This window comes from Vipera ursinii (assembly GCF_947247035.1).
Source record: "Vipera ursinii genome assembly, chromosome: 8".
Taxonomy (NCBI): domain Eukaryota; kingdom Metazoa; phylum Chordata; class Lepidosauria; order Squamata; family Viperidae; genus Vipera; species Vipera ursinii.
Window position 1 is genome coordinate 3,267,486 of NC_139519.1, and position 11,727 is coordinate 3,279,212.

Below are 11,727 nucleotides of genomic sequence, written 5' to 3' on the forward strand. Positions count from 1 at the left end.
GAAGTCCGGTGGCATCACTTCCGGCGCGAGAGCTGCGTGGCCATGGCGAAGGAGGCGGCCGTCCACCGCGCTGGCTCCTTCAAGCAGCAGAACAAGCCGCACAAGGCCGGGAGGCACCGCGTGAGCAGTGCGCGGAGGCAGGGAGGTGAGCGCGCTGAGGGGCTCCTTTTTCCCGCGGAGTCTTCGCAGTAAGGTCGCCGCGGAAGCAGGGAGTCCCCTTGATCGGTGTGCCACTAGGAAAAAGCCTCCCGCCCAGGAGCAGTCTATCCCACCCGGCCCGTCCCCCAGGGCCGAAACGGCGTCTGCCCAGAGGCGCGTGGCCTCAGCGTCTCTCTAGTCTGAATGACTTCAAGGTTCAGGCATTCTGGGAGTTTCAAGACCAAAGTGGCCGAGAGGGAGAAACGCCGGTGTAGTCCACGGCTCTCCAGCCTTGGCAACTCTCAAGACGTGCGGAACCTCCCAGAATCCACCTGAGGAATTCTGGGAGTTGAAGTCCACAAGTCTTCAAAGTTGCCAGGTTAAATTCCGGCTCTATCAAAAGGAGCATCTGCAGCTTTGTCTGAGCAGGCAGGAAACCAGCAAAGCTGCCATTTTCCCCTCTTCCTTCTCCAGGTCGGGTCCCGGTCAAGACCCTCACTCGGCAGGTGCAACGCAACTGGTCAAAGCAGGACCGCAGGCACCGGGCTTGGCAGCTCCGCCGGCAACACCAGCAGGCTGTGAGTGAGCAGCAGAAAGCAGAGCAGGGAAGCTGAATCTGGGCAGCTTGGTTGGAGAGAGGAGGAATCTCACCTATCTTTGCTTTCCCCGTCTGCAGGTGTTGGAAGAAAAGCGGAATTTGGGGCGCAGGGGTGGGCCACCCCACCTGGTGGTGCTGGTGCCGCTGCATGCCCACGTTGATCCCCACCGCGCCTTGAACCTTTTCCAGAGTAACCAGGATTCTGTTGTGTTCCCAGCAAAGGGGGGGCCCCCTGGTTTTGCCCTGCTGTGCCCCCGGTCCAAGCTGCGCTGGCGTTTCGTAGTAGCTGACGCAGGTGCGGGCCTCATTTTGCAGAAGTATCTTGACAGTTTCTACACCTACAAAATAGTTCTGTGGTCTTTCCTGCATTTTCAGAGAGCTGTAACTTCCATAATTCATATTCCCCAGGAAGCCTTCATGCTGTGCTGGATCTTGCCAAAGTAGCTGATACTCTCCTTTTCATGCTGGATGCCGCAGATGGTTGGGATGCTGTTGGCGACCATTGCCTTTCCTGCATCTTTGCTCAGGGTCTCCCCAGCTATGGTGAGCATAGTGCCCAATGCAGCCTGTTTTTCCATCCGTCTAGTAAGATATGAGATGGTTGACAGGCTACAATCCTTGCTGTAAAGCTGCCTTGTCTCATTGTAGGACTTAGCTCTGTATAACTAAGCCAGCTGTGTGAAATATCTGTTCCCTGACAGTAAATTTGGGTCTTTGGTTGAATGAGTTTGCTTCCCCTGATGCCCTGTAATTATTATTGCTACTTTGTTGTTACTCTTTTCTTGTTATATTATGCTCTTACAGATAATCCTCAAGTTATAACCACAATTAGGACCAGAATTTCTGTTGCTAAGCAAAGTGATTATTAAATGAGCTGGAAATACATGCTGGTTGCCAACTGCCCAAATGTTGATCATGTGACTGCAGGGTTCTGGGATGGTTGCAAGCGCGATGACCAGCTATTAGTCATTTTTTTCAGCGCCATAATTTTGAATAGTTACTGAATGATTGGTTGTAAGTGGAGGACTACCTGTATTTGGTGCTACAGTATGAGCCACCAAGAATTAATTCAGTGATTGAGGGGGTTGTCACAGTTGCAAGACAACTCCACAAAGAGCTGGGCAGGGTTCTCACTTGGCTTCGCTTCTCACTCTGTTCCTTGCATAGAATTCAGGAATCTGTTGGGTAGATGGAGTTCTCTGTTTAGCCAGGATGGCTTGTTCTGTGGGTAATAGAAGAAAAATGGTATAATAATAGAATAAAAGAACTGATGACGCAGTGCTTAGAATGCAGTATCACAGGTTAACTCACTGCTCAATGTCAGGAGTTCAGTTCTGACTGGCTCAAGCTTTCCATCCCTCTGAGGTCAGTAAAATGAGGACCCAGATGATTGGGGGAAATGTGCTGGCTCTGTAAACCACTTAGAGAGGGCTATGAAGTGGTATATAAGTACTGTCGCTAGTGCTAATAGCAGCCTCGGTGACGATCCAGAGGAAAGGCAGACTTCTCCAGCTGTCTGTATTTAAGGAAGCCTTCCTTCCTTTTTGTTCCTTGCAGGTCTGGCTGTTCAGGGTCTGGCTGAGCAGATGCCAAAGAAGCAAACTGATTACCGGAAAAAGCTGAGCAAGGTTATTGAGAAGCGATTTCCTGGGGCCAAGCTTTTTTCTCTGGACACGGAGCAGGAATCTGCGCTGCTGCTGCAACACCTGGCCAGCCAGAAACAGCAGCACTTGGCATTCCGAGACCAGCGGGCTCACCTGCTGGCTAATGCTGCCAAATTTGAGCCCAGCTCCGACAGTGCCTCGGTGGGGACCTTAAAGGTGTCTGGCTATGTGAGGGGACGAAGCTTGAACGTCAACCGCCTGGTGCATATTGTTGGGCATGGAGACTTCCAGATGAATCAAGTGGATGCTCCCCCAGACCTCTTTGCCCTGAACCTCAAGTGCCCAGGAGGACAACTGGCAAGTAGGAAGGAACAGGTGAGGCCTGTCCCTGTGCAGGTGTGGCAGAGATGCTCTTCCCCCATGGGGGGGACACGGTCTGAGCTGCTCTCTCCTGACTCTTGCAGGGTGACCTCGGCGGCAGCGCCATTGAGATGGAGGAAGAGGTGAAGGTCCTGAGCAAGGCTGATCCTGCCAAGCAGGAATCCCTGCAGGTGGAAGCTGTTCCAGATCCAATGGAAGGAGAGCAGACCTGGCCCTCGGAGGAGGAGCTGAGGGAGGCAGACGGTCAGTCAGAGATCACTTAGTACAGGTTGCGACTTGGTTTGTGTGCCCGAAGCCCAGAGTCTCCAACTTGGCAACTTTAAGAGTGGTGGACTTCAGTTGCGAGAATTCCCCAGCCGGCCAGTGCTGGGAGTTAAAGTCCACCAGTCTTAAAGTTGCCACGTTTGGACAGCCCTGTCCCAAGCCGTAGTTTTTTTAAATGGGTTGCCCGGTTTATACTCTGTACTGTTAGCCTTAGCCTTTAATTACAGTGGTTCAATTCGCGCAGGCTAAGATGGAACTATAAGAAACCAGATTATACTTAACTCTGATGTGTAGATGTTGCGTAGCCTCCCTCAACAGGGCCAGCCATCTTTAAACCACAGTTCCATTGAAGGAGTTGAGGCAATGTATATCTGTCTCAATCATTTCTTCAAGAGCTCAATCGTTATTATTACTGGCTTATTGTATTATAAAATACAGAATCTATTTTGGTATTTACATAGTATTGGCAAGAGGCGTTAATACTTTGATGATTAAGATAAAGCTTTAAGGATAAAAATCTTTGAAGGGCTTAATTTTTTTCAAGTGTACGTTTGGGTGGCTTGGTTTGCTCTCCCCCCAAAAAGAAACATTCTCAGTTTTTCAGATTCTTGATCTGTACATAAGCTGTGCTCTGCCGGATCAGACTCCTGGCCTAACCATCCCACAGTCTGCTGTCCTTGGCCAGCCCAGAGATGCCCGAGGAAACCTGCTGGTCTCCAAGCGGGCGGCCTTCACGGACAGTCCCCTGCTTTTGTTACCTTAATGGGAGCACATAAAAAATCCCTGCTCTGTGTTGAAGTGGGACGTGCCCCGATAATCGTGGCTTTACACCGACAGGAGGAATGCCGTATTTTTCTTCTCTTGTTATGCTGGGAGATCCTCCGGCAGTAACTCTTCCCCAACTTTGCACAGAATCTCTTAAGCAGAGCAAGAAGGTTGTCAAGAGGGTCCCCAAAGGCACATCTGCCTATCAGGCAGCCTGGATCCTGGACAAGGACGAATGGGGAAATGGCAGCGAGGAGGAGGAGGAGGAGCAGGAGGAGCAGGAGGAGATTATGGAAGAAGCCATGGCGCAGGTAAGGGAGCTGGCATTTTGGTGGTCACCTGGTGGAGGGTCTGCAGGCCCACTGAGGCCAGGGGCTCTGAAGGCAGAATTAGGACAGGGCAGGCACTGAGGACCACGGGGTGGGGAGGGCCTCCTCGCGCTCTCCCACTCAGTGCTCTGCCCGGGCTGCTTTTGCTCTGCCAGGACGGGAGCAGCAGTGCAGAGGAAATTGCTTCGGAGGAGGAGGACTGTGAAAGCATGACATTGCCTACAACTGAGCAGGCCGAGGAGGAGATGGAGGAAGAAGCCGCAATGCTGGAGAAATACCGACAGGAGCGAGAAGAAGAAATGTTTCCAGATGAGGTGGACACCCCCCGGGATGTGCCAGCCCGGGTCCGGTGAGAGCCTCGGCGGATGGCCAGGGCCACGGGAGGTCTTGGCACAGTTCTGGTGGGATCGGGGGAGGCTGAGGCAAGGCCTGGCCTGACTGCCCAGGTGACCCGTTTGCCAGCCCTGGGAGGCTGCTTTAAGCTGGAGGCTGTGCTGGGTTAGCGGGAGAGGGCAGTAGGCCGAAGGGTTGAAGAAGAGGCAAGAGAGTGATCCCGCTGCCTCCCTCAGGTTCCAGAAGTTCAGGGGACTAAAGAGCTTCCGAACATCTCCCTGGGATCCCAAGGAGAACCTGCCCAGGGACTATGCCCGGATCTTCCAGTTCCAGGACTTTTGGCGGACGAGGAAACACGTCTTCCGGCAGTTGGAAAAGGAGGAAACAGATGGAGCTCAGGTTGGCCCTTTCTCCGGTCTCACTCAACAATTGTTGGTTTTTCATTTTTTCATTTTTGAAAGAATGATAGTTGTACTTTTGCAAGTGTTATTTTTTCCATACTTTTAGAGTTACGCTTTACTTCAGGAGTGTCCAACCTTAGCAACTTTAAGACTTGTGGACTTCAACTCCCAGGATTCCTCGGCCACACCTGACACCTCTGCTTTTATTGTTGATCAGCTGCTCAGATCTCTGTGGAACATCCAAGGTCTAATCCGAGAGCCTTGTCTGACTCCTTAGAGTTCAATCTTCCGAGTTGTATCAAAGCATTTGGGAGTTGCCTCTAGTGATCGGCTTGGTTTAATTTCTAGAGGGGAAAAAAATAAATGAAGCCTATTATTCAAAGGCATCTGCAGGTGAAAGGTCAATTCAAAAAAAGCTGAAGGCCTCTCTACTTAGAAGAAAGCAATAATACGTTTAACTTAATAGTTGGGTGACTGGTTAGGATGATGTTAGCCTAATTTCAGTACGATGCACCCAATTTGGGCGTAGAATTCAGCTGCCTCTGGTTTCAAAACCAAGCTTGAATGTCCCCTGAAAATGTATCTTGAATTTTCATGGTTGCAAAGACTCTGTTATTCCTGATTCTCTCTGTTCATGTTGATCTGGAAAGGGGCTGATACAGACCTGAGACCAGAAGGATCTGCATTCCCCAACTGTTGAAGATACAATTCATAATTATAATATCCTTAGTATAACTTATGAACGTTGATGGAGTAGTGCTAATACTCTGCCTATTTCCAAAATTTGTTTTCAGAAAGTTTCTGTTCGTACGATGGTTCTCCTCGTACCTCTCGGGCCGTTCGTAGACGGTGTTGGCAGGAGGGCAGAGGTCAACCCCAAGGCCCCTTAGTTGTGGGGTGCCTCAGGGATCGGTGCTCTCGCCCCTCCTGTGCAACATCTATATGAAGCCGCTGGGAGAGATCATCCATGGCTTCGGGGTGAGGTATCATCAATATGCTGATGATACCCAGCTTTTCATCTCACCCCCGAACCAACCCAGTGATGTCCTCGATGTGATGTCCCGTTGCCTGGAAGCGGTACAGATTTGGATGGGAAAGAACAGGCTCCGGCTCAACCCGGCCAAAACTGAGTGGCTTTACGTACAGACATCTTGTTTAGTCCAAGAGGTTCCATCTTTGATTATAGGAGGAGAGATATTACCTCCCGTTGATAGAGCACGCAACCTGGGCGTCCTCCTGGATTCACGACTCAGTTTTGAAGATCATATTGGAGTCGTGGCTAGGGGGGCATTTGCCCAGATTCGCCTGGTACACCAGTTGCGCCCCTTTCTAGACCGAGATGCCCTACGTACAGTCACCCACGCACTCGTTACCTCCCGTATAGACTACTGCAATGGTCTCTACATGGGGCTGCCCTTGAAGACCACCCGGAGGCTTCAACTGGTGCTGACTCAGGAATTCTGGGAGTTGAAGTCCATGAGTCATAAAAGAGCCGAGGTTGCCTACCCATGGGTTAACCTGAGGAACATCTGCATTTAGTTCCTATAATGCTGAGCTAAAAGAGGTTGACATAGAGAAGAAAATGTGGAAAAATGTCAACCTGGTGTTTGAGAATGGATTTTCTCCACTACGTTTGGGAAAGATGTTGAGTGAAGTGTGCAAACCAGCAGAGTTTAATCCGGCTTTGTTACCTTCTGTGCTGTGAGGGTGCCAGGATTTCCATGTAACCTGCCCAGGTGCTCCTTCTGCAGGTCGGCTGGTACGTTACAATCCACCTTTGCAATGTCCCGGTTTCTGTTATGGAGAGTTTCCAGCAGAAGCAGGAGCCTCTGGTGCTTTTCACGTTGCTTCCCTATGAGCAGAAGGTGAGTCCCAAGAGGAGAGGTGGTCATATTTTGTCTTTGGGACAAGGGATGTGAAAGCCTGGCTTCATTGTGACTGGCTCAAAGCCTAGGAGAAATGACTTTTCTCTCAGAGGTCTGAATCCAGCTGAGGATCCCTTGGTGGTCTGAGGCTTCTGGGGCCTGAGAAGCTCCGCCTCTGACTCCTCCTTTTATGGTCTCCAGATGTCTGTGCTGAACCTTCTGGTGAGACGCCATCCAGGATACAGCGAGCCAGTAAAGTCCAAAGAAGATGTGATAATCCATTGTGGGTTCCGCCGGTTCCTGGCCTCCCCTCTCTACTCTCGGCACACCTCAGGTGGGGGGACTGTGTCCTCAACCCCTCCTAGGGGAGGTGAAGTCATAATCATAATAGTAAGGTTGGAAGGGACCTTGGAGGTCATCTAGTCCAACCCCCTGCTCAGGCAGGAAGCCCTATCCCATTTCAGACAAATGGCTGTCCAGTCTCTTCTTAAAAACTTCCAGTGTTGGAGCACCCACAACTTCTGGAGGCAGGTTGTTCCACTGGTTAATTGTTCTAACTGTCAAGAAGTTTCTCCTTAGTTCTAGGTTGCTTCTCTCCTTGATTAGTTTCCATCCGTCCCTGCAGGATCCTGTCTAAAGAAGGAATAGAAATCCTTGTGGGGTTTTTTTGTTTTTTTGTTTTTGCTTCTTAATGACCTTTGTGCTGAGAGTGGGAGGTGGTCAGAAAGGGCAGGGCTGGGTGAAATTTCTAGTTTGGTTGGAGGGCGTTTGACAAGGTTGAATCAAAGTCAGTGTCTTATTAGGCCTCTTTTAGGGCAACATCCACCCAACCCAGTTGTCTGAGTGGCTCAAATCTAGTTCAGAACGCAAGGAGATGAGATGGTGGATCAGCTCTTTTCTGCCTCCTTTTGATCATGTGTATTTGGAAAAGATATTCAAATATTGTGATGGGTGAAACCAGTGGCTCATCGATCACGCCAAACCATAGTTCTCACTTGAACAAATGACCAACTCAAATTATCTTTCTTTGGACACATCACATGAAGGCCTATCTCCACGGAAAAGGCTCTGATGCTAGTCAAGGTGGAAGGAAAGAGAAGGTGACCGGCAGTGAGGTGAATGGACTTAGTTACAGGAGTACAGTCTTCAAGGAGCTAAAGGTTAGGGATATACCACATGGAGAAGGTCTATGTGGTTGCTAAAAGTCAGCACCAGTTTGATAGTAGATAATCAGCGGTTTCATCTAAGAGTTTCCCTTGAAGAAACTGCAGCCAGGTTTTCCCCACATTCCAACTGCAGCCTTTTGAGAGTCACGAGCTTTGCAAGAGTCAGCCCATATTTTAAAACTTAAGCTGATAAAATAAGTTTATTTAGCTTCTTTCCCTGATCCACTTTTTGTGCCATACCATTTAAAACTCTAAATGCAAAGATACACACTGTTTGCTTTTGATCTCTGTAAGCCACTTTAGAAGCTTTTCTGAGCTGAAGTGTGAGATAGAAATTCTTTTAATTTTAAAGGACAAGTAAGTGGCTTAATGTCAGAATGTATGCTTAGATTAAACACCAAGGTTAACATTACATCAAAAGTCAAACAGTAACCAATACCCCAATGAAGGAACTCCCAACTCGGACAAACAACAGCCTAATTGAGGAATCGCCACGATCACTCCACCAACACGGACAGGGCAAGCCACAGGCATATAAGCTGAGAGTAAACTTTCTAGCATTGGTGATGTTACATAGTTGGGTCTTGGAAGAGCTGCATGGGAGCAACCACGCTCCGGGGACAGTAAGGGCCCCTCATGTCAACCCTGAGCTACAAATGTTCTCTCAGTCAAGCTAAACTAAACCTGCAATCCCCCCTCCCCTTTCAGCGAATAAACACAAGCTGGAGAAGTTTTTCCATGCTGATACTGCTGTGGTGGCTACAATCTACGCTCCCATTACTTTTCCACCTGCTTCGGTGCTGCTGTTCAAACGAGAGAGTGACGGTGAGTTTAGAATTGGGTCAATATGGGCTCTCATGCGTTGGTATCCTCTGGTGAGCTGCTACTGCCGCTGCTGCCACCTCTTCTGCGGGCATTTCTAGATTTTTGCCTCCTTTTCCTGTTAGCTACAAATGGGTAGGACTGCCTTCTCCTTCATTCTAAAGCTTGAAAACGGGTGGGTGGGTTTCAGATTGTCTGCAGGGTGCCAGGAAGGGAAAGTGTTGCTCTGCAGCAGTTGGGAAAAATGGTGTTTTCCTCTGTGACATATTGTCCTGTCCTAGCTTATAAGCTTGGCTCTCTCTGGGGCCTAGGAAAGGAATGTCCCAGAGCAGATCCTTTTTTCCGAGAGGGGTGGTGTGGGGTAAAGACAGTTGATGTGGGGCTTTCTGCCCAGCAAAGCTTGCCAAGGATCTTATGCCTTGCCTTGGACTTGTTTTATTGGTGATGTCACTCTGGTTCTTTCAGATCTGTATTAAAAGTTGCAGATAGTGGTAATAAACTTGTCGCTGAACTACAGTTCCCCACAGTCCCAACCACTATGCTGAATGCCTTATGGTCCATCTGTGCCATACAGTTATCCCATTTGGTGGCCACATTATCAGTGAGGGTAGCTGAAAATGTGGCTTGGATTTAAGCCTCGGTACTTTTTCTGCCCCTTTGCTGATCTTAGAGCCACATGGGCTGGATTTGGAGGCAATGCAAATGCTGGTTATCAATTGCCCAACCTGAAGTTGGGCCCTGGGCCCATCTGGCCCTGAAGCCACAGGATTCTCACTTGTTTTTTTGTTGTTTTTTTTGCAGGAGCACAGAATCTCTTGGCTACGGGCTCCCTGCTCAGTGTAGATCCCAGCCGACTAGTCATCAAACGGCTGGTGCTCAGTGGCCACCCGTTCAAGATTTTCAGCAAGCTGGCTGTTGTGCGCTACATGTTCTTCAACAGAGGTATTGTAACTAAAGTTGGGGGAGTAGTTTCTTGCAGAGAAATGGACCCATTCAGAACACGGGCAGTGCTCAGCTGTCAGTCGCTCTGCTAGAGCAGCTTCCCACATGCAGCGTTGTAGGAATCCACTCCCTCCCCAACACAGACACAGGTCTGTGCTGGGTATCCTTACTTTATAGAACTTATGCAACTCTTGCTTGTCTATGACTATGATCTCGGGGGTTGCTCTGAACCGTACTGGACTCCTAGTTCTTCCTTATACCTCCCCTGCAGAGGATGTCCTGTGGTTCAAACCAGTGGAGCTCCGGACCAAGTGGGGCCGCCGCGGCCATATCAAGGAACCTCTGGGTAAGTGGGTGAAAGTTTTTGGGGTGTTGGCCCAGCAGATCTCCCTCCCTCACTGGCTGCGTGCCCTGACTCTCCATCTCCTCTTTGCTGCCAGGAACCCATGGCCACATGAAGTGCCAGTTTGACGGGCAGCTGAAGTCCCAGGACACAGTGCTGATGACCTTGTACAAGCGGGTCTTTCCCAGGTGGACATTCGATCCCTGCGTGCCCGAGCCTACCAGGTGGAGGGACAACATCCAGCCTCGCCTAGAGGGAGAGGAGAAAATGGACTAGCTGCTCTAGTTAAGCAACTATTTATGCAAGGGAAAAATACTATTTCCTACAAAAATAAATGTCTGGGGTATTTAGTATTTCTTTTGATGGTCCAACATCTGGAGAAATCTGGTATCTGTGAAGCAGATACCAGATTTTCTTTGATTTGCCTTAATATGCTTAATATGCTTCACTTTTCATGGAGCCATTGGAGTGATTATCTGGCAGATGGGCTTATGCAGGAGAAAGTTTGGCTGTGGGTAGTAAAGAGCGACATGTTGAGACCACCACACCTGTAAAGGAGCCTTCAGTGGGATTTGAGCCTCTGGCTGGCAGAGTTGAGAGTAAAACTTACTATTTTACTATGGTATTCCTCATCTTGAAACAAGGTTCTTATTGAAACAGCAAAAATCCTTTATTGATCTGGAAACTAACTGTGAACTAACTGTTCACAGATTACTTGTAGAGTGGTTTAGATGGGGCAAAAATTAAAACACCTCTTTTTTCAGCTCCATGGTGTTGAGACTTCTCTGCTCACATTGGGGGGGGGGGAAGGGAATCGGTTACATCCCTGGAACTAAAGCATCAAAATCTGGCATGGTGCAGGAAAGATATGACAGGTTCTGTTTGCAGTTCAATATATACAAATGAATCTCTTGATTGCCTTCAAAAAAGATCAATAGACGGGATTTCTAGATTGTTTGGCATGTTTCAGTCTGGGTGGTTCATTGTGGATACCAAATTGCTCATTGCTCACTAGAAGATGTATATCTATATAAACGATTCATGGACTTTTCTTTTAACCCTCTGCTGACTTGAACCACTAAACTCCAGCATAAAGAATGGCTTGTACCCCCCTATACTTGTGGTTTTTTTTTAACAAAACTCCCTTGACGTGAGCTGTAGGGGAAGGAGAATTAGCAGGAACCTCATAAATGGCATCAGCTTGTCTGAAGTAGCTGTCTTCCTGCAAGATTTCTGCTGCCCTGGAGTTAAAGCTCCATGTTAGAGAAATTCCCTGCCGGAGTGTAAAACACAGCATCACAAACTCAGTTGACGATCAATCTCCTTTTGGGGGTGCAGGTGAGAAACGCATCTCTGGAACTCAGAATGCAAGGAGCCTCCATCTTGCCATCAGGAAGGAGACGTCCCACCATTGCAGGAAAGCGGAGGGTGGCCAGCCCCCTCTTCCTCCCTTCCCCTCTGAACAGCTCTTGCCGTCTTCTAGAGCGCTGGGATGGCTTCCTTCTTTGCGTAGCCATGTGGCGCAATTTGGAAAGTGGCCACCATTTGATCCCGACCACAGAACAGGTCTGAATTTGGGTCGCCATCTAACAGCCTGGGGACCAAAGGGCCTCTCTTTGCTGCCTTGACAAAGTCTGCGCAGGGCTGCAGAAGATCTTTGCAGCATTCAGAAGCTTCTGCGCTTCTCTAAGGCAGCAAAATGAAGCAATTTCTCTTCACAAAAAGCCGGGACAAAATGACCGCATTTGGATTGTCCCTGCGGGGCCCAAGGACACC

General features: G+C 49.2%; 1 protein-coding gene across 1 annotated transcript; it reads left to right on the forward strand.

Moving 5' to 3' along the window:
* The first annotated feature begins 26 nt into the window (after positions 1 to 26).
* On the forward strand, positions 27 to 10,352 carry TSR1 (TSR1 ribosome maturation factor). The gene is made up of 15 exons (XM_083368746.1): positions 27 to 145; positions 613 to 716; positions 815 to 1,031; positions 1,145 to 1,279; positions 2,294 to 2,715; positions 2,805 to 2,964; positions 3,898 to 4,061; positions 4,235 to 4,428; positions 4,649 to 4,811; positions 6,565 to 6,678; positions 6,880 to 7,012; positions 8,553 to 8,669; positions 9,468 to 9,608; positions 9,880 to 9,954; positions 10,049 to 10,352. Exons 1-15 carry the CDS (start codon positions 43 to 45, stop codon positions 10,225 to 10,227), a joined length of 2,421 nt encoding a protein of 806 aa, XP_083224872.1. The 5' UTR covers positions 27 to 42; the 3' UTR covers positions 10,228 to 10,352.
* The last annotated feature ends 1,375 nt before the right edge of the window (positions 10,353 to 11,727 follow it).